At 43.7% G+C, this 25,101-nt stretch overlaps 1 protein-coding gene across 2 annotated transcripts in view; it reads left to right on the top strand.

Moving 5' to 3' along the window:
• Positions 1–19,145, top strand: part of ap3b1a (adaptor related protein complex 3 subunit beta 1a) — a 47,654-nt gene extending 28,509 nt beyond the window's left edge. For both annotated transcript variants that reach the window (XM_029515907.1, XM_029515906.1), the window contains exons 22-27: positions 394–497; positions 7,424–7,652; positions 9,874–9,958; positions 11,179–11,276; positions 12,196–12,334; positions 18,300–19,145. In XM_029515907.1, coding sequence (XP_029371767.1) covers positions 394–497; positions 7,424–7,652; positions 9,874–9,958; positions 11,179–11,276; positions 12,196–12,334; positions 18,300–18,453 — 809 coding nt within the window. In that variant the 3' untranslated portion in view covers positions 18,454–19,145. The remainder of the gene's footprint in view (positions 1–393; positions 498–7,423; positions 7,653–9,873; positions 9,959–11,178; positions 11,277–12,195; positions 12,335–18,299) is intronic.
• Positions 19,146–25,101: the final 5,956 nt, after the last annotated feature.

Here is a 25,101-nt window from a genome sequence, read left to right as displayed (position 1 = left end):
GAAAATAAATTCAGTTCCCAACATTTATCAACAGAGATTTGGGTTTTAAGGCCAATCCTCCACTGAAGGTGATATCTCTTGATGGACCTGATTGAAATTTGGCCCAAATTTCCAAGGTTGAATTAATAAGACTTATGGTGGTTAAAGGTCAAAGTTCAGGACCACAGCGACTTCAAAAAACACCATTTTGGCCGCTTGGACACAACTAAAATAAATAAATAAACAAATAATCCAGATTTAAAGCTGCTGATACAGGATTGGAGAATTTCATCCTTTGGCTCCCACTAGTGGCAGGATGGACACAGACGTAGACAACAACGCCCCACTGCTCCTTAGAAACGCCTGCCTTATGTTGTTGTTGTTGTTGTTGTTTCTTTTCTTTGACTCATTCAGTTTCACCTGCAAACACAAACATGCCGAAGTCCGCAATCCTGTCCTCAAGCCTACTCTCCGACCTCGAAGGCCTTTCTCTCTCCAATGTGTCCTCCGCCGTGCAGGTCAGTACAGTTGTGTGTTGTGTGTCTGCATTAGGAGCGCACGGGATGACATTTCCTCCATCAGAGTGTGTTGAGAGCTGATTGTTCCTCTCTGCCTGACACTGACAGCACAGCAGAGCAGTTTATGAGATGAAATGAGCCTCTCTCCCTCATGGAACATTTCTGCTCCAGACGCCAACTATTGACCTTTTCTGCCTTCTTATATTTATAGCCAGTCAGGACGGTACAACTGCTCACCTTGTTTCCTGTATCTCTTATAGTCTGTCTTTCTCACCCTGGCTGTCTTTTGCTCTTCCACACCCTTGAACTCTATTTCTGCGTCTCATCTCGAAGTCCACCCACTCTGCTTCGCTTCCTCTCTCTCTCTCTCTCATCTCCCTCCTCCTCGCCGTCACCTTCCATCTCTCTCTGTCAGATGTTGCGTCCCTTGTGTCTCTGTGTTGTGTATATCTGATGGTTGACCTTTCCTAGTGTGACGGCTCCTTTCTCTCCTCACTGTGTGAGCAGCTATGTACGTTTGGAGTATTTTATATCTTGTCTCGTCTCCGCCCCCCACTCCTGAATTATCCCCCTCGGGAGGAAAGTGTCCAGACTGTTCTTTCTGCTGTTGCTGTATCTATTTTGTGTTTCACAGTCAGGTTTTTTGGGAACGCTGCTGTAACTGATTTTTAATCATCAGCATTTTAACCAAAATATAAATGGCTTTCACACAGGTGTTTTTATTTTGATAGTCGAATGTTTAGCTGGCGCTAATTTATCCAGAAATATGAAAAAACATCATGAAGGATACATTTTTCACTTAATACGCAATTAATTGCCAATAATTAAAACGTGAAACAACTAAACTCACTTTAAATTACTTGTTTTCTCCAAAGAACTGTCAAAGACCTCAAGATTTTATATTTCCGATGGAGGAATCAAATATTCAATTATTAATTATTGCCATTTTATTTGTCTCATTATCAATTTATAGTTTTGTCCAAATACGACGCGAGTGAGTGATTTCTTAGTTCTTAAGTTCAACCCTTTGATATAAATTTAAGTAAAATAAAAATAACCTTATGTTCTGCCATGGACCTTCTCCCGAATCTCTTCATTTCTAATAGCGTGTCTTTAATGGATCTCCATCAGGAGTTCATCTGTGTATATTTCTCTCAATCACTCTAAAAGCACAAAGATAAGAATTCAAAGAAAACATATTATATCAGCATATTGACAGTACAAACGTTATCAGAGAACAATAAGGACAGAGCACATAAAATACAATATCATTCATTAACTGTCGTTGTGTTACTCAGCTTTAAAGGAATCTAAATTCAGAACGGAGTTACTGCTGTTAATTTTTCTCCTTTAAGTTGGTCATTAAGATTTTATTTACAAGAGAGCACACAAACTTCAGGGAGCGCAGCAGAGGACAAAGTTTCCGTTCATTGAAGTTAGATGAGCCGATGGATACGACTCTCAGGTTTAAACGGTTGATATGAAGATACAGACGACTAATGTCAGCATAAAAATGGGCATTTATTATAAACGTTATAAACAAACTTGCGTGCTGACCAGTTTGCTTTCCTGCGACGTAAATGAACGTGCAGCTGCTGCAGCCTCGTGCTCAGTTACTCTGCATTCTCACTCTGTCCGTCAGTCCTGCCCGCCTGCCAGTCAGGATGATTGACAGCTGCTCTCAGGCCAGCGTTTATGCAGCACAAGTCTTGTTAGTCCCCCTCTCCTCCTCAGGTGAAGGCCAGGGAGTAATAGAGAATAGAAATGCAGATTAGAACAGGGAACTTTTTGCACATCAACATCTGATTTAGAGTCAGTTCTATGCATAAATACATGATGGGTATCGGGATTCATAGACAAGGGTAAATAACCTCACCTTTATTCACACATGCCCCTCCCCATGCATGCACACGCTTACATATCGGCGCTCTCTCTCTCACACACACAGACATACACACACAAACACACACACTGGCCTCAGTGTCATTTCTATTTCTCAGCAATCTGCCCACAGAGGCAGCGAGTCTGTCTCAGCTGAGCGCTCCGGCCCTTTTAGAGAATTACTGCATGGTTATCAAAGGCATTTAGATTAACCCTGGTCACTGTCTTTGACCCACCTCCTCTTCTGTCTCCTCCTCCTCCTCCCCAGTTTCTGCATGCTACCGCTCTCTCTAATAACATTTTGACATTAGGATCTCTCACAAATGCCTCTTAAATCCTCCCCCACCCTCCCCGCCGCACCCCAAACCTCTTCCGACCGCTGTCCGTGTGTGCGTCGGGGTGGCTGAGGCTGATAACTTTTCATTCATAATTAGCAGTCAGCGAATGGGGCTGCATTGGGGGGAAATTGAACTGTCAGCGGCGGGGCGCAGGGTGTTTGACCCCATCACGCCCAGAGGGGGCCATCATAATTTGTTCATTTGGTGTCCATCAGGCGGGCGCCAGCTCGCCCCTCCTTCATCTCCCTCGTCTCCCTCCTCACCCCTCTGACCTCACCACAGTGGGCGCTCTGGGTTCACATCTAATTATGAATCAGCAGAAGGACCCCGAGCACCGTGAATATAGCAGCCCCTGCCCTGCAAACCTCCTGCTGCCACTCAAACTGCAGAGATTGCCTCTTAAACAGGAATAAATGCCCACACGGAAACAGCCAGTCAGTGCTGTGGCTCTGAGCGTTGTTTGTTTTAATGCAGCTGTTGCAGCATTTCTTTCCTATCAAATGCCTTTAGTCACTATGCCAGCTGTGTGTGTGTCCATCACAATGATGATTATTAAGAATGTAAAATATCTGCAAGTGTCATTTAAAGTCTTAAAATGGGGGACAACTGCTGCAGATTTCCACGAAAAAATCACATTATTCCAGAAAACTTCCTCATATTAAAACAAGTGACAAATTTTTTCCCCCGGTCTTTTAAAAGATTAATACTTTATATAAAGTGTAGTAGAGTAAAAGTACAAAGTAAATAAAAAGTGAAATTCGCACACACTGGTAGTGATTTGTGAGAGCAGGATTGATACTGCTGATACTGATACTCAGTTCTGTACTGACATCATTGTTGGATAGAAAGAGCTGATGTTTTATTTCCTGCCTGCGTGTGTGATCAGTTAATACGTTTTTGATGATCAGATCATCATTCTTGGCTTTGTAGAGCAAAACTCTTATAAAGATAAGATATAGCTCTCTGTCTCTGGTGAATATCAAGCTGATACAAAGGCAGTATTGGCAGTTAGATGACAATACTTGCACAGCTAAGTGAAGGACATGGCTGATTCTGAATATCAGTCCTCTATTATTGCTAATGTTCTTTAATGGAAAATTTCTAAATTAATCTCTTCAGAATATCTAATTTACTGACAAAATTAGTGTAAATGAACTAACCTCTGTCTGTGTGCGGCTGGAGAGACTTCTTGTTACATTGAAGTAGTTTTAGCCAGCTGTAGTAACATTTATTTAATTCAATTTGCTGTCAAGGTCTTTGTGACGCTCCTCAATTAATAGTCATCTTTGGACTGAAGGGAACAATTAGGCCTTAAAGTCAAACACATGTCCCTCACCTTAATCCTCACAACTCTTGCAGAACATAATGGAATCCTGTCCCTGGTTTTTGGAGGCAGACTGTGTCTGAAAAACAGAAATGGATTTTCAATATATGCCCATACATCTCTGTACTCCACACACCCTTTTCTCTGAAATTGGCCCTCTTATGCACGCGGCACAAGGCTGCCCGGCTCCGGTTAGCCCTTTTTGAATATGTCAGCGGGATTTTCAGGTCATTTGCCAGAGAGGATGCTGGGAGCGTGTCGTCCGGGCTCTGAAGGTGACTGGTGTCTGTGTCATCCATCACAGGAGCTTCCTTTAAGTTGATGCATAATAGAGCCTCTCAATCAACTTCCTCCCTCATTGTCGCCTCCCTCCTTCCTGTCCAGAGTGGAGAATAGGAGCCAAAGGGGGAAAAAAAACAGAAAGGGAGACTGACAGAGAAGTCAAGGTTACATCCTTCTTCTTCTCTTATTTACTCTTCAGGTGTTATGGGCTCGGGCTGCGTAACAGGACAACAATAGATGGAAGGGTGAAAGGGCTCGTGTGGGCGCTGGTGTCAGGCTTTAACTGTCCACTGTGTCAAATTGGTGATAATAAGCGGTTTGCAGTCCCGTCCCGGTCTCTGTGCCTCCCTCTTGCTGCCTGCTTGGGGCGAGGCGACAAGACAGGACCTTGAAGCAGGATGCGTCTGTCAGGGAGGTAAATCTCTGTTGTGATGGGGTGGCAAACATTACGGCCAGCTTTATCGACACCGACTGCTCTGACACATTCAAAAGTGGCCCAATAAATTTGCGGGCTGGTGGCGGCGTGACGGGCGCCTGTGAGGGCGCAGCGGCGTCACGGCACAGCAACAAATGTTTGTTTGACCTCCTTTACCAGGCACTTTGACGCCCCGGGCTGGAGAGATGCTCCTGTCGCCTGACAGGGGGATGAAGGGATAATGTTGTTCATCGGAGAATTTGTTCTCTCTGCTGTGACATTGGAAGGCGTTTTTTTATTTATTTATTTTGTGATTCTGTCTGAGCCGAACTGTGGCGACTACAGACTGTCTATAAAAGTGGATGTAGACTCAGAAAAGCCTTAAGCTTTCACTTTATCAAATGACTCCACAGGTTGTAAGATTAAGTCAAGATTGTATTGAAGTCTCTGGGAAAACTTTTCGCATGATTTATTAGCTCATTAAGCGTTTTCCTAATGAATTTATGGTCTCAGTCTCTAGTTTCAATACAACATGAGGTTGATTCCTTAAAGCCCATCTAAAGGAAAATAACAATAAAACAGGGTTTCCATACTGTGCCACCCAATGAGGATCAAGCACAGAGCAGGCCAGATTCACTGGTCACTGGTTTCCTCTGGTTTTAAAATCACATGATGGTGACAAACTGGAGGCGTCAGAACAGCAGAATAATAAAGATATAAAATATATATAATATAATAGACATTTTTATCAGTGACTATAATTATGTTGATTTTGATCTGATCTAAACAGTAAACTGAAAGATCGAGGCTTTCAGTGTGGTGAAACTGTTTCATGCTTTATGGTAACGACTTGGAGTGTTAGCGAGTGTTTGATTTCAGCTCAACAATCTCGCCCTTCTACAGCGAGCACAGTGAAACTCGTCTCCGCTGCTCCGGGTGTATGTCAAACCAATTCTTCATCCTCACACACAGCAACATGACAAGCTGCGAGGACGCCTCGCTCATTCCTCACCCAAGTCAGAGCACACGGGCTGGTACACTCAGCTTCAATAACACCATGTTACAGTGACACCACTCAACGCCAGGAGCTGCTCCGACGTGTTTCCAATGTGTTTCTTCGTATCACATTCTGAGTCACGTCCAATTAGCTTCATTAGCTCGCACAGTCTGTTGTTTTCTACCACTTCCTAGTGTTTCTACATATAGAGCTACTTTACTTTATCGTTCCTCTTATTTTTTTTTTTTTTCTCAAATTGCAGCAGTTATTTCTCAGAAGGAAAATGAATTAATAACAACTTGATGGTATCCACAGGGATGTCCTCCTGTAAGCTAAGCCTGTTGGTGAGCCCCCTCCTTGGGATGCACCCTTTCCCTTTCCTCTTCTCCCTGTCCCATTTCCTGTTTCTATACGCTGCCTTATCTGTTAATAATGGTGTTAAATGACTGAATGTGAATAACTTCAAAAGCAGCAAAATTGAGATTTTAATCAGACAGATGGACATTTCTGTAAATCATTTCAAAGTAGATTTGAGATATATATAAATATTAATGTGACTAAAATAAGTTTATTTTTACATTTTAAAATGTTCCGTCCCTTCTCTCATCTCCCTCTCCGACTTCTGTGAAAGTTTGATTTTTCTTTTTTTTTTTTGGTAAACAGTGTCGGCACCGTGTTGAGTTCCTTCAGGTGATAAGTGTTTTAGGGGGTGTGAGCAGGCTGAATCCATCTTGTTATTTTGAACCAATTAGTATTGTCACTTAAATTGCTTGTCATACGTTTGTGATGATTGTGACTTGTCTTGATGTGAAGCGGATTTGTGTCTGATGTTTGTTTGTGTGAATATTCTCAGATTTGATTGCAGAGTGTATATATAGCTGTGATGTGTTGCTTTGTGTGGGCCGACCCAGTGTCTTTAACGAGAGCTGACAGGTGCCACCATCAAGTGGAGAAAACACACACACACACACACACACAAACACACACAACCTCAATGCTACCAAGTGTGAACGAGGTGCGTCTAAGTAAGATGTTAATTTTTAGGAGAAAAGAAAAATAGCAGCACCACCTTCTCCACCTCCACGTCCTTTCTTCTTCCCATCTCTCAAAGGTAATGCAATTTCCTGCTTCTGAAAAGATAAAAGCTCCCTTAAAAAGGCTGCTGAATGGCAGGTTTTACCCGTGCAGGCACTTGTGTTTCTATTCATTAGAGGTTGTTTTTATTCAGCATGGTTTGACTGAGCATCCAGCCCATTTCCATCTAACTGGGCTGATTCTGGACATTTCTTAAATGGGCTCCTCTTTACCCCACAGAGTTAATGAAGGGAGGGGTGGAGGGGGTTTCTCAGCCAGCCCTCAGTTCCCCCTCCACACAGAAGTGCTTCGTTCTGGCTCCTGATTGGACATGCTGAATTGCATGAATATATGCGATGGAAAGACTGGAGGTTGTTGTATTAGTCTGTCCTCTTGTGTGGTGGACCGGATGTCCCTGAATGATTTGAAGTGAGCCATCTTCTGTACGTGCAGCCTTTCTTAGTGGTTAGCTGTCCACACATTGGCCCACTTCGTGATGCTTCTCCTCGCTCTGATAATCAAAGAGTATATTTTATATCCACACAATTACTGCAAAAAATAAAAAGTAGATTAATCAAATCAACCCTCCCCTCTCGTGTTTCGTGTCTCGTCCAGGTCACCACGCCGTCTTTCGGCCCTGTGAAAACCTACGAGCTGCTTCACCACATGACAGGAAAAGGCCTCTCTGCCAAATACCACTTCCCCAGGCAGCCGTGTCTGTACCAGCCCAGTATGGTGGCGGTCCAGGTCATACTGACCAACAGCTCGGATCACAGCTTGGAGGAGATCCACATAGGAGACCGAAACCCTGCCAGCTTGAACATCCACTGCTTTAACACCATCGGTGAGTACAGCACGAGCGGCAGCAGCTTTCTCTTTTATCAGGCCGCAGCTGAATACAAAGAATTATTATACCTTACACAGCAAACCTTCACTGAAAAACAAATGTAGACCATCATGCATTGCGTAGTAGGGAGGAGTGAATGACTGTGATTTTAGCACAACTTTCAACTGGATGTTTGAAGGTCAAAGGTCAAGGTTGTGGTAACCTCACCAAACGCATTTTGCACCTTGACTGAACTTTTTTTGTAGAGCGCACAAATGGTGACAACAAATGATTGAGATCTGATACCACTCTGGAGTCATGTGATCTATTATTAGTCCGAGCTGGTAATTCGTACTGATCAGCGATGCGAAACTTTCTGCAGCAAACTCCAGTGTGAGCTCAGTTTTGTGTTTGCAGGATCAAGGTTGTTTTTCCTCCCTTTTTAAACGGCCACATTTATTTCAATCTGAACAATATCGTCACCGCAGCTTATGTGGCTTTTCTCTGCAGCTCCACCTTTATTATGATTGCTTTCTCAGACAGATCTTATACAATCATTATGTTATCAAAAAGCTATGAGCCTGATTGTTATCAGCCCAGCAAATAGCCCCATCCGACCCCCCTCCCCCGACCCGCAAACAGCCGATATCACTCCAGCTAATTCCTGATCGATCAGGACCAACAAACAAACACTATCTCCATATTTCTTGTCACACTGTTGTATGATCATTACACTAAGGATAATATGAGACGGAGAGAGCAGAGCTCCTGCAAGATTTTCTCTTTCATATGCACGCGCACACACACACACACACACACACACACACACACACAGCTGGTGTGCAGCGGAGCACGTTAAAACTGTCAATTGCAGGGGATTGATTAGGCATTGAAGAAACTCAAGCAGCCAAACAGTGGGTAATTTGGATCGATTGAGCCCAGCTACTGTGAGCGAGTGCCTCGAGCCAGTTTGGATAAACTGCAGAGGATGAATACAGACAAAGCTTTATGTTGTGTCATTGTGTGTGTGTTAGGTGAAGGACGACACATCACAGGATTTGTTTTTAATAAGGAATATTGCACGGTGCATCTATGAGGTGCTGCTGTTTCTCGTGTTTCTGCTTTTTTCCGTGTGAGTGGTTGTTGAAACCGTTTGTGTTTCAGTCCTCTTTTAAATGTACAGTCGGAAAATAAAGTGATTGTGATCGTGATGTTCCTGAATCAATTAACTAATTAACTCCACTGCTCACTAACACGTCCTCTGCCTTTAGTACATCTTACCCCAAAATAATTACACAAGTCCGGTTTATTTCAGCTCAGCTTTTAGTTTGTCGGGTCTGCAATGATTTGAATAAATTGGATTCAGTCTAACTTCTATAAATCCGAGCTCACACCTGTTTGATTGCATTTCTTCTACGGGAAAATGTTGTTCTGATGGATTCATGAATATTTTAAGGCTACGATAAATGATGGAAATCACTGTCATAACACAATAATAACACAGATTCTGTGTTGACCAGGTGTGACGGAGCCTGTTTTGGAAAATTGGTTCATAAGATAAATGACTGAATTCTTTACCTCTCAGTTTCTGTTGGACACTGAAGAGGAGAGAGGCAGTAAAGACTGGATTAGAAGTGAGCCCATGATGGCTCTGTTTTCGGAGGCTTTTCCTCTGGAGTCTCTGCTCTGCTCTGGCTGTGGAAAGAGTTATAGAGTGAAATAGCTGAGCTCCACGGAGAGAGAAACACAGGCCGACTGGGGAAGCGTGGAGGATGTTTCTGTCTGTCTGTGGTCTTCTCATCCTTAACCTCCCTCCTCCTCCCCCCTCCTCCCCCCTCCTGCCTTCACCTGTCCACACTCTCCTCAGCATTTTTGGCTTTACCTTACTCGCTCTTCCCAGCCCACACATCTCGCCCATCTCTCTTGATGCTGATGCTCTCTTTGACAAGCCTGTTGTTTTGGAAATATGCTAGTCCTTCATGTTTTTTTTTTTTTTTTTTGCTGTTGTTGTTGTTTTCCCGAGGCTAGAGTTGTGGGGAATGAGATTGAAGGACAGATTTCTCACACACGGTGGCCTTGCTTTGTGAAGTAGAAAACACAAGTGGTGTGGATGCCTGTCTGTTCCACTCTGCTGCCTCCCTGCCTCCTCCTCCTCTTCCCCCCCCCTTAGCTCCATCCTTCCCCACTCTGCACACTGTGCCCTTGTCACTCACTCCTCTCGTCTTTCCTCCCCTCTCAGAGCGTTTGGAGCCAGAGGCCTCGGTGACGGTTTCCATGGGTGTTGACTTCAGCGACTCAACACAAGCAGCCAACTTCCAGTTGTGGTAAGACCACCTGCCATTCACTCAAATAAAGTCACATCTGTTTTTGTTTTTCCTCCCTCGATGTTTGAGTTTTACATTTTCTCCGCTCCTGCTCAAGATTCTTTTACTCCATTTTAACCATCTCTCATTTCCTCATGTTTTCGTTGTGTTCTCATCTTGTCCCGTCCTGCTGTCTCAAATCAGACACTCACAGTAAACTCTGTGGTGTATGTGAGGCCATGTTGTTCCAAATCAAACACCACCGCCGTGTCCTTCCCAGAAATGACAATCGTAAGTGGTGATTGCAGTTGTTGCCCCCCAACCAGCTGCTTCTCAACAGATGAGGTTGAGAAGTGGTCATTGAAAAACACAGAATGGGATTGTGGAATAATGCTCAGTACCCGTCCAGCGATGAACTGATTAGACTTTGGTGGTCAAAGGTCAAAGGTCAAGGTTACTGTAATCTCATTAAATATTTTTTTTTTCTTTAATTGTCGACTGTACAGAGAAATGGACGTTATCAACGCTGATTCTAACCAATGACTGTCAGGGGACGACTGCACCGGTTGTAATAAGAAGTCAGATTGTGTTGAATCTATGGGAAATGTTTACAAACCAATGAGTGATGTCACAGTTCTGACAATATAATGAAAAGGATCCATTCAATATCCAGAGGGTCGACCATCAACTTCACTGTGACACCATATGTATGTACACTGGACTCTATGAGCCCAGACAGACGTGGATGCAAATTGTGACTTGACTGGCTGTTGCAGGCGGTGATTCCAGTTTCCTTTCTCATCTGTTCTTTGTTAATTCTCCTTTTCCGACCCGTTCTGTGCCGGCGCTCCCAGGTGAGACATCAGTCACAATTGATCCCGGTTCACTGGGATAACAATTATTCCTGGAGTAATCAGCCCCAGCCCAAATCAACCCGCTGAATGCCATTGGCACTGCTGCTCAGACGATCAATAACCTTATCAGAAAATCTGTTCGGGATGGGGGAATCGATCGGGGCCCAAAATGCCATTCACAGAGCGTGGTTTGCAAAGCAATCAGGAGAGAAACCTTTTTATACACAAAGACTTTACAGCACACTTTGCTCGTCGTTCATTCAGGCTGAGTTGAATTTGAAACGTGGAGCAGAAGAACAAACCATTTACAAGAATCCTGCTTCACTCTGTATGTCAGATATCCTGTAAATACTTTCCCATTCCTGTACTCTGTTTTCTCTCCCTCAGCACTAACACGGATCAGTTCAGTGTGTCCATCCAGCCTGCCGTAGGAGAGCTCCTAATGCCCAGTACCATGGCAGAGCAGGACTTCATCAAGGAGCAAGGTGAGTTAAAAGTCCCTTTTGTGCAAAGATCAGTCATTACTGCTTAGATTCCTTTTTCACAGAAAATAAACCACGTTTACACTGATGGTGTGATCAACTTATATTTAACTTATATTTAAATTCAATTTGTTTACAATAAAGCCGAATATGAACAGACATGTGATTTAAAGGTAATAATAATAATAATGTTGTTATTTTGAAGCTTAAAATCTAAAAATTAGATGTTGAATGTTTTTCTTCTCTAATGTCTGCAGAATTAATAAGAAATATTTTTTTATATATCATTCTGTCTCCAGTAAACATTTCATCACCTTTGTCGTTAAGGCAAAATGCTACCCTCTTAACAAGCACTTAATGGTATTGGTTCTACACACACACACCTGTGGAGCCTCGTTGCACAGCCATCAGTGTGCTCTCTCTTAAGTGCCTGCTAAATGCTGCTTCTGCTTTAATTAATCTTCATTCACTGTGTTTTGAGATCGGCTGAATACGACTTCCACTCAGAGGTTAAAAAAACAGCAAACAACTTGCTTTGCTGGACCTTTTTCTCTCCCCCACGTAGCTGCTTTGTGTCAACTGAACTGAAGGTTTTCATTATATTTCCCCTCTTAATTTTTCCCTCTCCTCCCTCCTCATCACTGGCCTCTTGACCTGGAGGCGCAGATTCATTGTCATTTATTTTGATCTATCATTTAATGTTGTTGTTAAATGTCCATCTGGAAACCAGGCCACCCCCAAAAACCTCCTCATACAGGAAGCTGCTGCACATTTTAAAATCTACAACATTTATAATCATGTTTATGGCAATATCAAAATTTAATTATAAAAGAATTTAGGTTCTACTTGTTTTGCACACTGTTTTTATTATTATCATTATCATTATTATTGTTATTATTATTATTGCTCTGCATCCTCGCAGGTAAACTCCAAGGCATGAACGAGACCTCACAAACCGTCACCATGGCAACAGCGAACACCTCCAGCCAGGCCATCAGTAAGCAGGTCCTGTCCGTCGCCAACGTGGGCGTGGTTTCATCCAGCCAGAGCAACTTCCACAGGTGAGCTGTCCGCTAACGAATCACCAACGTGTGTTAATTTCGAGAGAGAGTTGAAGTAAGAATTTTCAACTTGGTGTCAAGTTGCTAATATGCAATTTGACACCAAGTGTGAGATATTTTATATCCTCGTCTTTGACAGGCGTCGTCTCCATCCACAGCGAGTTTCTTCCTCCGTTGATGTATTTAATCACAAACTGGTCAAATAATGTAAGACTCAAATACTAAATATATCAATAAATAATTGAGCATTTCATAATACGTGACAGGTGTCCTGTCAGCTCTTGGAAAGATACGCCCACAAAGCATTAAGGGAAGGAGAGATGCTTCCACTGTAAATGACACAATTCACTGGCATTAGCACCTGAGATGAGGAAGTGAAGAAACTCAAAATTAATGCCTGATATTTTGGAAATTAGAGGCTTCCAAATGGCAGTTTTGGTAGCATCAGCCTTAGCTGTACAGCGGCACGATTTGTTCCGAGGATCAGACAAAGACATTATTGAGTGTAATAGTTGGAATTTCTCACCGAGGGAAGTGTTTATTAAATAGACAATACTTGTATTTGTTTTATAAAATTCTGGATGGAAAGTGCAAATAGTAATAAATTAATCCGCACAGAAATGTGATGTGTGACCTTTGGCCGTGTTTTGTGGGTCTGACAGATTGGGCGGCGGGCTGCGGGGGGGTTCGGCTGTGTCGCCGCTCTACCTCACACGGACTAGCAGGGGAATGCCCTGAGACGCCTGGCTGTGTAATTGGTGTACACAGAGTGCGCTAATGAGCTTCCTCCTCTGTCACGCACACCCGAACACCTGATAGATAATTACACCTCCCTCTCTCCCTCTGTTTCCTGCTCTGTCTCTCTTTCACTTCATCTCTGCACCCCCATCTGTCTCTCCCTCCACACCGCCGCCTCTCCTTCACTTCCTCTTTGTCTTTCACTCCATCCCCTCTGCGCCGAGCTCCCTCCTCCTCTGCCTGTGTCTTCCCTGTCCGTCCCTGGTGATGATTTCTTTATAGATTCAGGCCCAAATGGATGACAAATGCAGGAGACAGCGGATAGATGCGGGACAGTGAGGAAGTCGGAGGGAAAGAATAAGACAGAGACGGTAGCACAAGGGCACAGAGAGCTGAAAGAGTGAGTGGAAATCAATGAGAACCAGTGAGAGCGGCCTGCGCCCAATAAGCCCATACCTCATTCAGAATAACCAATAACTCAAATGACTCCATGCTATCAATCTCTCTTCTGCGTCCATCGGGGAAAGAGGAAAACAGTCTCCCAGTGTTCCATATTGTCCCGTGCTGATGGTCAACACCTTTGCGATGCCCTGAGGAGGTCCACTTCCTTGTTGTCCTCCAACTTGACCGACGGTCCGGTCTTTCAAGAAAAACCGAAGCAAAAAATAATTTACTGATATAATTATTGTTTTGTTTTCAATAGCGCTGAAAAAATGTATTGACAGGCAACAATAACCTCGCTGGTCGATTGTTTTAAACGCAGAAATATCATGTCTGACTTTGGTTTGTTCTTTCCAACATGATGCTTTTGTGTTTTTATAAGCTCGTTCTCAGTTTTACTGTCGTTCAGCAGCTGGATTAACTGCACGCTGAGGCTTCGTTACCACTACACTGTCTTTGTCTCACATCTAAACTGAGTCTTAATGAAAAAATCTGGCATAATGATGATAATAATAATTATTATCATTTTCATCCCTGATTAATCTGATTATCATTTTAACTAATAATATCAGAAATTAGAGAGAACTGGCCCTTACAAGTTTCCTTTTTCAGAATAAGCCAAAACCAAATTATTGTCACTCTGTCTCATTTAAAAGAGATTTTTTTGTGATTTTCGCGTCCGGCGCTGAGTCGGGTTAATCAGCTCATCCTTTCAGCACCTGTAATCGCCTCAGTCTTGGTGTTTTAATGTGCATGACTGCTGTCGCCGCACATACTTTGAATAACACACGTGCACAGAGCAGAAGGGTCGATCCGATTGGATACACCCACTGAGATCTCATCGTGGAGGTTGCTCGTCATTAAGTGTGATGAGGGAATGACCTCCATCTCAGGACTCTCCCATCTGGGTCGCACGCAGCGTCTGCGCTGCGAGGGTTTAGGTGTCGTGTGAAAATGTGCCGTTTCACTACGAGGCCTTAATGACAGCTTCTTCAAAATGACCTCAGCTGCTTCCAGTTGCAGACTGCAGGACTGTAGTCTCCTGCACTCCCCTGGCCCATCAGCAGGGTGCAGCACTGCTTTTCCCAAACTGGTGCAGAAGGCGAGTGGAGGGGGAGGGGGGGGGACCACAGAAACACTGAAATTGATTGCTGGAAAGGAGGATGGCAATAAATCAAGCAGGAAAGCAAATGTAGACAACACTGTTCTTGTTTATGTCTAAACAGGCGGAATAGAATAAATGTGCTCTATTTTTCAGTCCGTTTGAAAGCAAATTTGATCGAATTTTGCATGCATTGCCAATCTCTCTGGTTAGAGGCTAATTTTCAAAAAATAAATAAAAACTGAACCCTTGATTTATAAGATGTGCTTTCTCTTTACTTTACACTTTGATATAATTAAATCACGTTTCTTTAAATACTGTGAATTTTCCTCTATTATGTGATGTTGAACTGTTGTTTTTATGTAAGGTGAAATTGACTATCATTTATAACCCGGCTAATTAAATGTCCGGACTCTGCGGTGTGGATTGCTCAGCAGATGCTGTGGCATATAATCTATCTTCAGATGGTAGGAAATCCTGCGTGGAACTGAAGCAATGTGTGTTACTGTGAGACAACAAAGGTGCAACCTGGAGTCCCATTCAGGTGTTTATCTCAGTTACAGGCGACGCCTTCTCCTTAAACGCTTCTTCTCGCCCTCTGCCGCTGTTTGTCCTCTCTTACCCTCCACGGCCGTCTGCCCTTCGAGTGCAGCCACTGCAGAGTGTCCGTATGGCCGAGCTCTGGAGATGTGTGAAGGGTTCCTGGTTCTAATTGGGGCTAATGGATCTGGCCATCTGCCTGGTCTGAGCCGGCTCGCTCATGCTCGGCTCTGCTCCGGCCTCGCTGACCAATCAGTTGAAGGACACTCTTCCACTTGTCCACCTGGCTGAGAACCAGGATGAGACAATAGCAGCCACCACACAGCTGGCGTCAGTTTCTGATCTTAGCAAAAACACGGTGCACTTTAGTTTTTTGTTGTTTTTTTTTTTTCCCCCTCTCTATCTCTACAGTTCATTTCCAGACACCGAAACAGAATGTTTAAATGAGGGTGGTGGACTCGCTGTGGGCTAAATCCTGCATTCTCCAGCGGCCCGTGTCTCCTCTGTGTGAGGGTGAATGTAAAGGTGAAGCCCACTTTGTGTTTGCAGTGGCAGGGTGGAGGGGAGGCAGATGGCACACACAGGCTCGCTGCACTGAGGAGAATCACAGATAATTGGAGAGTGATGCTTAGCCGCAGCCCTGCCGATCGATGCCAATCCGCCTGCTCTAAGTCCAGAGGTTATGCTTTGCTTTTCTTTCCATACACTGCAATTAATCCAGTGTTTAGCCCAGCATGTGAAGAGTGCAGGAGAATACCAATGACCCGTTTAAGGTGCGCTTGGCCCTAATCTTTCCCTTCTAGTCCTCTTTTTAAAAATGATGCACTGACGTCGTGTCGGATCCGGATGTGACGCGGCGCTGCTCTTTGCACCTGACCACACACAAACGGCAGAGAGAGAGAGAGAGAGAGAGAGAGAGAAAAGACATTTTAAAGCACACTTTCCACACTTTTGGAAATCAAACGCAATCAAAACACACTCTGGTTTCTTTCACTGGCTCTTGTTCCGTCACATGAACAAAAGCCCACAGCAGCGTCTCCTGAGACGACATGAAAGCAGCCTCAGGGTAGTGTTAACTGGCTGAGTAAATGATAGATTTATATCCTAAATCCATTAGCAAAGCCACAGGGACCACATAGACACCTTAAGCTGCTGACAGCGGGGGCATGAGAAGGGCTAAGGGAAGTGGACAGGAGACAAGCGTGCGTTTTGACTTGTGTTTACGGCACACGTAAACGCAGACACAGAATACCTAAGTGAGATTATTTTTTTATTGTGGATAATAAAGGTTTGAATGAGGACACGTCCCGTCTTTCCGCAGTTCGTAATTTGGATTAATATACAACCCCTGAATTATTTAAAGAAGGCAGAGCTTAGCAAAGAGTTGAGAGAAATTAATCCTCTCCTTGAATGGCTTGTGTTTCCTGCTGAAGTGGCTAATATTTTAATTAAGCCTGAGGAGGACTCTCTCTCCTTCCCGAGAGCTCCCTGATAAACTCCCTCCCCTCTGTTGATGGTAATTTAGCAGCTCCCCAGAGATGAACCCAGACACACTGGGTTTGTGAGCCAGCACCGTTTCATTGTGTGCGCACGCCCACCCCTCCACCCCCCGCCTTTCTCCCCGCTTTCTCCCCATCTCTAACGTGTGTGTGCTAATTGGTGGACGTGCTAGTCGCTCTGTGGGCTGCACCCGTCCACAGTCCGTCCTGCGGGGGCCCTTCACCGGCTTTAGTCGGGCCTAAGTGGGGCTCTTTGTGGGCTGTTTGTCAGGCCTAAGCGGGCTGCCACGGGGGGTCTTTGTTGCGGAGATGTAGTGCTAAATGGAGGCAGATGGCGGGGAGTTAGCCACGTGAGGCTCCAAGATGCACTGGGGGCCAGAGGGGAGTGAGAGAGGGGTCCCCCCCGGCTCAGATCTGTCATCCTCAAAGAGGGTCACGGTGGGTCATGGCCCCTGTCTGCCTCTTGTTAGCGCTCTCAATGGGGACCATGTGCGCCCAGATTTGCCCCTGGTCTGGAGGGACGGTATCCAAGGAAACGGGGGATGAGAATTCTCCGGATGGCCCAGAGGGAGCTGGTGGGACCGGGAATCCCCCACACTGGTCCCAAAGCTCCCACACACTCATAGACACCCACAGTCCATAAAAACAGGCTAAACTCAGATTGACTGGCACGGGGGGGCGTGGTTCAGCCCTAATGGCTCTTTAGTCAGTCGGGATAATGGACTGTCTGTTGCTCTGCTCTCTATATTTCCTGTCACATCATTTTCCTTCCCCACCTCGCTCGCTAATTCAGGCTAATTACAAGGTGTGAGGTGTTAGAAGTTTCAAATGTGAGGATTTACGGGTTTTAGGGAAGAAACGTTGTTAAGTGTGTCGGTCTCTGTTAAGCTGCTTCATGTTTGTTACAGATCAGCTGTTCATCCATTGCCTGGTTTCATGTCGTCAATTTTTTAACACTTACACTCAGTTTTTAATGAAGAGATGGGAGAATTTTAAATTGAAGACTTTTCATCTCTTTTTATTCGTACAAGCAAATTATAAATATATAATAATAAATGTTTTTACCTTTTTCCCTCTAATAGCATTTTAATTCCTGAAGCTCTTAGCTTCCTTCCACCAGGATGATAGAATAGCATCATTCATTCCTTCATCTTCTACAGTTTATCTGTTTCCGGATCACAGGGGCTGCTGGAGCCAATCCCAGCTCACTCTGGGTGAGGGCAGGTCAGCAGTCCATCACAGGGCCAACACACAGAGACAGACAGAGACCAACAACCACTCACACTCTCCACATCTTGTTGTGGGGCAGCAGCACTAACCACTATGCCGCTGAGCATCTGTTTTAATATTTTTATCTGTGCACGTCTTCAATCAAAAAAAATCAACCTAAATGTTGGCCGGAAACTTTATCTTTAATAATCTGTGAAGATATTGATGTGTGTATTTCTTTTGTTTCCTTCAAATTAATTGAGTTTAGTGCTGTCAGATAACTGGTTTATTCTGAGATTAATGCCTGAGTCCCTTGTTCCTTCAGATACGGACTATTTGTTTGGTAGAAAATAGTTCCAATGAGAACTGCAGGTTGAGCTGTCAGCACCAGGCACGTCTCTTCTGGAAACTAATTAATGTTCTTCCTCTCCTGCAGGTTTGCCGGGCGGACGGTCAGCAGCGGGGCTTTGGTGTTGGTGACGCTGGAAATGAAGGAGTCGTCCTCCGCTCAGCTCACCATCAACACAGAAAAGAGCGTCATGGCGTCCATGTTGCTGCGAGATCTCAAACAAGCCCTCGCCCAAGTGTAGAACACTCCACCCACCCCCCAAATCCTCCTCCTCCTTCCAGGTTGTCTCAGTAAAGGTAAAGGAGAACAACACTGGATTAAATATTTCAGATATCTTATTTCTGTGGTTTGGGAAATCTGAGCCACAGGAATAACTTTAAAGTCTTTAACAACACACCGAAGGCATCACAGAGGTGATTACACATTTTAAACTGGAACACTGTGCTCACCTGTTTCATTCATTCCACCTTGTCTTTTTAAAAAACGGCATGAAAATGTAAAACTAACAGGTCACACATGTCGGAGGTGACGCTTATAATTTCAAGCAATTTACTATTTTCACTGAGAATCACCACATTAACACTTTTGGGAGAAAGATGCCGTTACTGGCCGAACATTTGGCGTCCATCTTTCCAAATCAAGAGAAAGTGAATTTGTTTCCCTCTCATGAACTTTAACGGCAAGAAAAGGAGGAAGATGTCTTCTTATCATGTCAACCCATCTGAACATTCACAAACCTCTGGAAGCATTTCTAAAGCCAAACAAGTGTCTGTGCCTAAAGTAGTTTCAGATGCTTGCCTCCTCTGTTGAAGTGCCTTCTCCATGAATATAATGTTATTTGGAATACCGAACCATATCAGATGAGACTGATATCACCAAACTGTTTTTTTATCTGTATCGCATTTTCTGACCAATAAAAAACAAAAAGAAACACACAAAAAAAAAAACAGTGAACGTTTTTTCTTCCTTTGTGTCTTCCTGCTGGTAACGCTCTTCGGTTTGATTCCGGCAGTGAAACTCCAACTTCTCTGCGCTGTGATTTATTGTCATGTGGCTGAAGCACTAAATCGTTAGCGGTGAGCTCGGCTAATTGGCAGGCTGAGGCGCAGACCATGTACTCATGACATCATGATTTTGATGAATCTGTCACTCCAGCTGCTGACATATGTTCCTCCCTCTCCTCTCCTTCGTTTCCATCCACCGGCAAAACTCTGCTGGAGATACTGACGCTCAGCAGCCAAACTGCTGCTGCAGAACGCGGTCGTTGCAGTGGCAATATCCAGATAATTAACAAATAAGTAAACCGCCTCGCCTAATGAAGCAGTTACACCTGCGATTGGGAGTTTCCAGATGTGTGTTCCCACAAACACAAATGCATAAACCAAACTCCTGTTTGTTTTATTATTTTGAAGTTAAGTGTATTCCCTCCGGAACATCAATCCCCTGGTGGTTGTTCTGAAGTCATTTCCAGGATCTTTCAAGCGGTTTGCTGACAAATGGCATTTTTCTTTCTTTCTGTGACTCTTGCTTCCTAATTCACCCAAAATGGCCGCTGCTACATTACTTTTTTTTTTTTTTATGTGTTTATACAATGTGAAGCAAAACTTAACAACACTAACTGTTCTGGTCCATCTTGTGGTTCCTCTTCTGACCAACTTCTGCTCTTTCAACTGCAAACCTGTAACAAACAGGAAGTAGGCGGGGCCTAAGGCGTGATCCAGGTTAACCAACGAAGAAGTAAATATAGGTAATTTACTTTTTTGTCACCTCTTATGTGGGAAAATGATGTTAAACTAAATATTTATCCCAGCAGAGGACGTGTCCAGACGTGAACTTTATTAAAAAGTGTTTTCATACAAAGCACATACCAGTTTTTCTTTAGATTAGAAAACTAGACCTGTGTGTGATGGAACTTGGTTAACATTTCATCTTTATCTTACTGGAAGCTGCAGGATAAAATAAATGTAAAAATAGAAGAGCAGAAAGTGCCGTCCGACAGTGTTGTCTCTGAGTGGAGTGTGAGCACGCGCTCAGGCTAAAGCTGCTGTTATTCACACTAATGGAAAACGTAGTTGTCATATATCAGTGTCATTCTTAAATGAATTAAGATACAAACAATAGTAAAAACATGCAGGCTTGTCTGTGCTATAAGCCCCCTAACATTAATGTTTAAGAGGCTCTGTCATCACAATATGTGGGAAGTGTCTCAGCAGAAGCAGCATTAAGGCCGGAGAGGCCGAGTTAATGCAGAGTAAAGTGCTCTGTGGCGCCACGTGTTTTATGTTAGTACTTTGCAGGAGGAGACGTACGAGGCCTCGGCGTTTGGATGGAAAGGGCTGCAGCTCCGTCAGCCGCCTGAAGACAGTTGGGTAAAGTTGTGCAGATGTACGTGACGTGTTTCAGCAGGGAGGAGGCGGAGGAGGCCTGTGGCGAGGTGTGCTTTGCGTCTGGCTGTCTTTTCTGGCTCATAAATAGCGTCTCTCTGAGGGCTGTGGTGAACACCTGTTAGCTCATCTGTCACAGGAGCTCCACTCGCATCCATCACTGCTCCCTCTGTACTCATTCCCTCAGCCAGCTGTTCCCATTACACACACACACACACACGCGCTGTGTCAGGCCTGCCAGCAAACACACACTTGTCTAGCTTTTTTCCTGCATACATCATATACATCCACAGCCACAGAGAAAGATCTTCAGACGTGTGCACATTTTTACTTCACACAGAGAAACGCATCATTTTACTGTTTTGAGGCTTTATAGCTGTAAAATGTTTTTGCCGCAGAGGAAACACAAACACGGCAACTTTTAGAAAGAAGTCTCCACTCAGACAGTGAAATAACTCCCTGATTCAACACTCTGCTCCAGGCGGGATGGTCTGAAATAGATGTGGACACTCAGGTGAGTTCGAGCCACGCGTCTCCTCCCAGTCATCAATCAATCAAATCTCAGACAGACACGAAGCTTCCACTTCCTGCCGACATCATTATCTTACATGTCACTCACCATTGAACCTCCATAAATCCTCTTTGAATTAACAGAACAAAGAACTTGCTCGAGCATTGCCACATTTTAAAGTTTTCTTCCATTTCACACTAATTTGGAAACGCACTTTAAACTGGGGCGGCTGATGGCTGACTCGGCCTGTCTAATGGCGCCACTTTGCCACGACGTGAGCAGCTAAAGGCTAAAAAGAAAATACCAGGACATACCTAATCCTTGATTATAATTATAATTACTGGAAGAAAATTGGCCGCATATGGCCACATACTGTCTGTGCTCTGGACTGGATTGGAATCACTGACCAGAGCAGCTGATGTTAAACTCATCCCCCCTCCCCGAGAGAAATAAATCCCATCCGAGCGTCACGTTTTGCAGACTAATAGATTTTAATGAGAGTTGACACATTTCATTTACACATCTTTCCTTTTTCTTTCCTTCTTTGACTCAAAAACGTACGACTTCATTCAACTTGGTGCCTGAGCTGTAGCTTTTCTTAAACTACTTCCTGTGATGACATCACATCTGACGGTTAGCCTGAGGTTTCATCCACAACCACAAATATCAAACTATCAGTGACGCCTGAGGACAAGTAAAAAAGAGTGAATCACAGAGTGGACTCCACCGGTCCATGGGAGCTTACAGTTGAGAGGAAAATCGACCGGATATAAAAAAAATCAAATGTGGTGTCTTCTGGTTTTTGGTTCCGTGCAGCCGAGGTCATCGTGTGTGTTTATGTAAATGTTCATATATTTTGCTGTGAAGTGAATGTGTGTTTATTTTGTGTAGCGTTTCGTGCACCTCCTGGAGCGAGATAACAGATTTGTTATCACTTTTTATCTTGTTGGTTTTTTCAGTTTGCCACGATGATGCCGTGGTTTCAGCTGAGTTGTTCGTGGAAATAGACACAAAGAGAAAAAGTGTAAAGTAAGAAGTAATAAAAGAAAAACCAAAAGCTTTTTTTCAGAGGGATCACTATAATGTCACTAATCATCTCCTATCAGCGAGCAGCCCGTCTAAGGTTCTGTTGTTTACTCAAACATGTCCACCACGTGCTGCTCTTTTCTTCTGTTTATGCTCAGAATTAATTAAAATAATTAGAATCGTGGAGGGAGGAAAGTGAGCGGTGGGCTGTCAGCAGCTTCACTGTTACCCTCCATTTTGTCTCTTTTGATGGTTTACGGCTGAAAACAGATTTAATGTCCTGATTGGGTCGAATGTCTGTTGAAGTTTAATCACGAAGCAGGTAATAATTACATTTATTTTTATGATTACAACGCAGGCTTTAAAACTAGTTTGTCTGTTTCGAGGAGCTGACCTGCTCTGTACTGTATCCTGATTGGGTGGTACAGTCTGTCTATCACACTGCAGCCACGCCCTCTAACCTGTCCCTGTTTTCCAGTGTGTGTGTGTGTGTGTGAGAGAGATCCATCTCTGTGTTGGCACCTGCTATAATGAGCTCTGGAGGGGGAATCGGAGAACAGGGGGCTTCCTCTCGTCTTCTCCCTCAGTGACAGCTTGATTTCCTCCCCTCTCTGGGCTCCTCTGTGACATGATGGGTCCGTTCAGTTCTGTTGGTCTTATCTCTGTTTGAAGAAAGTGCAGAGCAGATAGCGGTGGACGGGATGTTGAAGGGGGGGGGGGTGCTGCTGATGAAACGCCTGTCTGACCCCACCACTGAGAGCAACTTCTCATTAACCAGCATGTCTCCGGTTCATCTGTCAGGGAGCTGCAGATGCAGCACACACGCCAACATCAGTCCACCCGGTTCGGCCCACGATTTCCTCCAGTATCAGTAGGACCATCACAGTGATGCCAAGTTTACATTTGATGGCGCCTTTTTAATCACGTCCGCTTCTCTGACAGACTCACAAAGCCCTGAATAGTCGTCCTGTAGAAAAGATGCAACCACGGCGGGACAGGATGTGGCGTCACATGTCTGGTTCGGTGCAAACAAGCAGAGCCGACTGCTGCATCCAAGGCACTCAGAAGCTTTTTGAGTTTTCTGCATGATGAGAAAAAGGATTTAAAATGTTCTCTCGGTAAACAATGAAAAGACACCAAGAGTGAGTTTTAGTAACCCTTTTTAAGGTGTCCATCTTTGTCACCACGGTTATTTTGCCTTCAGATGATGTCTTCTGTCGTCCGTATCTGAGGCTGGTGATCTTATGAGTTTCTAATTTAACACTAACTAGTTGTGTTGTTGTGAAGCAGCAGTGGAGTGACGGCCGTTTATACACATCTGAAGCTCATTCACTCAGTCGTATATACAAATATATCCTGTTCAGTGCGAGTTGTTTTACACTCTCATGGCAAAGGTCTGTAATTATGACAATAATAATAATGATAGGAAGAGGACTGATGATGATGATTACATTTACAACAATGATAATAATCATCATAAACAGCAATAATAATGATGATAAATCATTAAATTGCTAAGAATTAGCCATGATAATAATAAAAACAATAATAATCAATAATCATGATGATCAGAATGGTTACAGTGTCAGTGATAATAATTTACTATAACAACAATGAAAATGAGAATAATAATGATAATAATAATGATAATAATAATGATGAAAATCAATATAAACCTTTTAGAAATGGATGGACTATATAAGATTCCTAGAAATAAAGTGACATGGAGACCAAATTAGTGCTAACTGTGTTCACAGTTCAAAGTTTAGATGGATGCTGTGACGATCCGACGACCACAGCAGGCAGATCAACAGTCTGAAACGTGAGTCAGATTAAAGACTCTGAGCTCCAACACCACCCAGAGCAGGAGACTCACCTTTAAACGCTTTAACAGACGACGTGTGACTTCTACACACACTGAGTCGCCAGCAGACACAACACACGTTACTCACAACCAAGACCTGCATGATGATGGCAAACGCAACAAAACGGTGTCATATCCGCACAGATACAATTTCTACCCCAAAACAATCATGGCATAACTCCAGCAGACCCAAGGGAACAGTAATTGTGGTGATTATGCTTAAATTGATGCTTCACAGCTATTCCTGTGTCTCCTGTATTGTAATTAGATTTTTTTTTCTCTGCTAAAGTTTCTTTTAAATGCTTCTTTGGAGCATGCAGACTAATGACTACATGTTTCCCCACTGAAATGTTCAATCAGCGGCTCATTACGGGGGACAGACACATTCAGCTCTGCTGATTTGATTTTTCACTTTCCTTTTTGGTGTCCCACATTTATCAATCTGCCGTCCAGAGGAGATGAGGAGGGCGAGGTTTCCATCAGGTTAGTTCGCCTTTATTTCCTGAACTGACTCGTGTAGGTTAAAGCACCAAAGCATGGAGATTAGATATTGTTGCTTAAATTAGTGTCACAATTTATTGATCATCCGTCAGTGTTTCTGTCTCTGTAGAGCTTCATCAGAGGTTTTTTAAACTAATGTAGAGGATGAAATGGAACGATGTGATTGAAGGAAAAAAATACTTCATGACATGTTCCACTTAGGATCTAATCTACTGTAGATGATTGACTTATTCTGTGTTGGAAAAACATCAGAGAACGAGTGAACACAAAAGGCCCATAAGGAGAAATGATAGAGATGATCAGTAACGGCACATTTGAATGATTTTAAACGTGACATGTCATCATTTATGTTCCAGGTGAGTTTACCTGAGACAGGTGAGGTCACCGGTGATGTTCGTCACAGGACAGCAGAACCCTGGACGAAGGCCTGAATGATGAGATCCTGAGGTACGACCGCTGACGATTCAAACATTCTGAGCAGGTAAAAGATAATGTGTCGAAATCTGATAACTGTTAATAATAATTATATATTCTGTTTAAAATTAAAAACACAATGTTAGGAAAGGAGAAACGTTAAAAGGGGAGTTATGAGTGTTCCCAAAG

The sequence above is a fragment of the Echeneis naucrates genome, chromosome 12, assembly GCF_900963305.1.
Source record: "Echeneis naucrates chromosome 12, fEcheNa1.1, whole genome shotgun sequence".
Taxonomy (NCBI): Eukaryota; Metazoa; Chordata; class Actinopteri; order Carangiformes; family Echeneidae; genus Echeneis; species Echeneis naucrates.
This window is presented reverse-complemented; position numbering and strand designations above follow the sequence as displayed.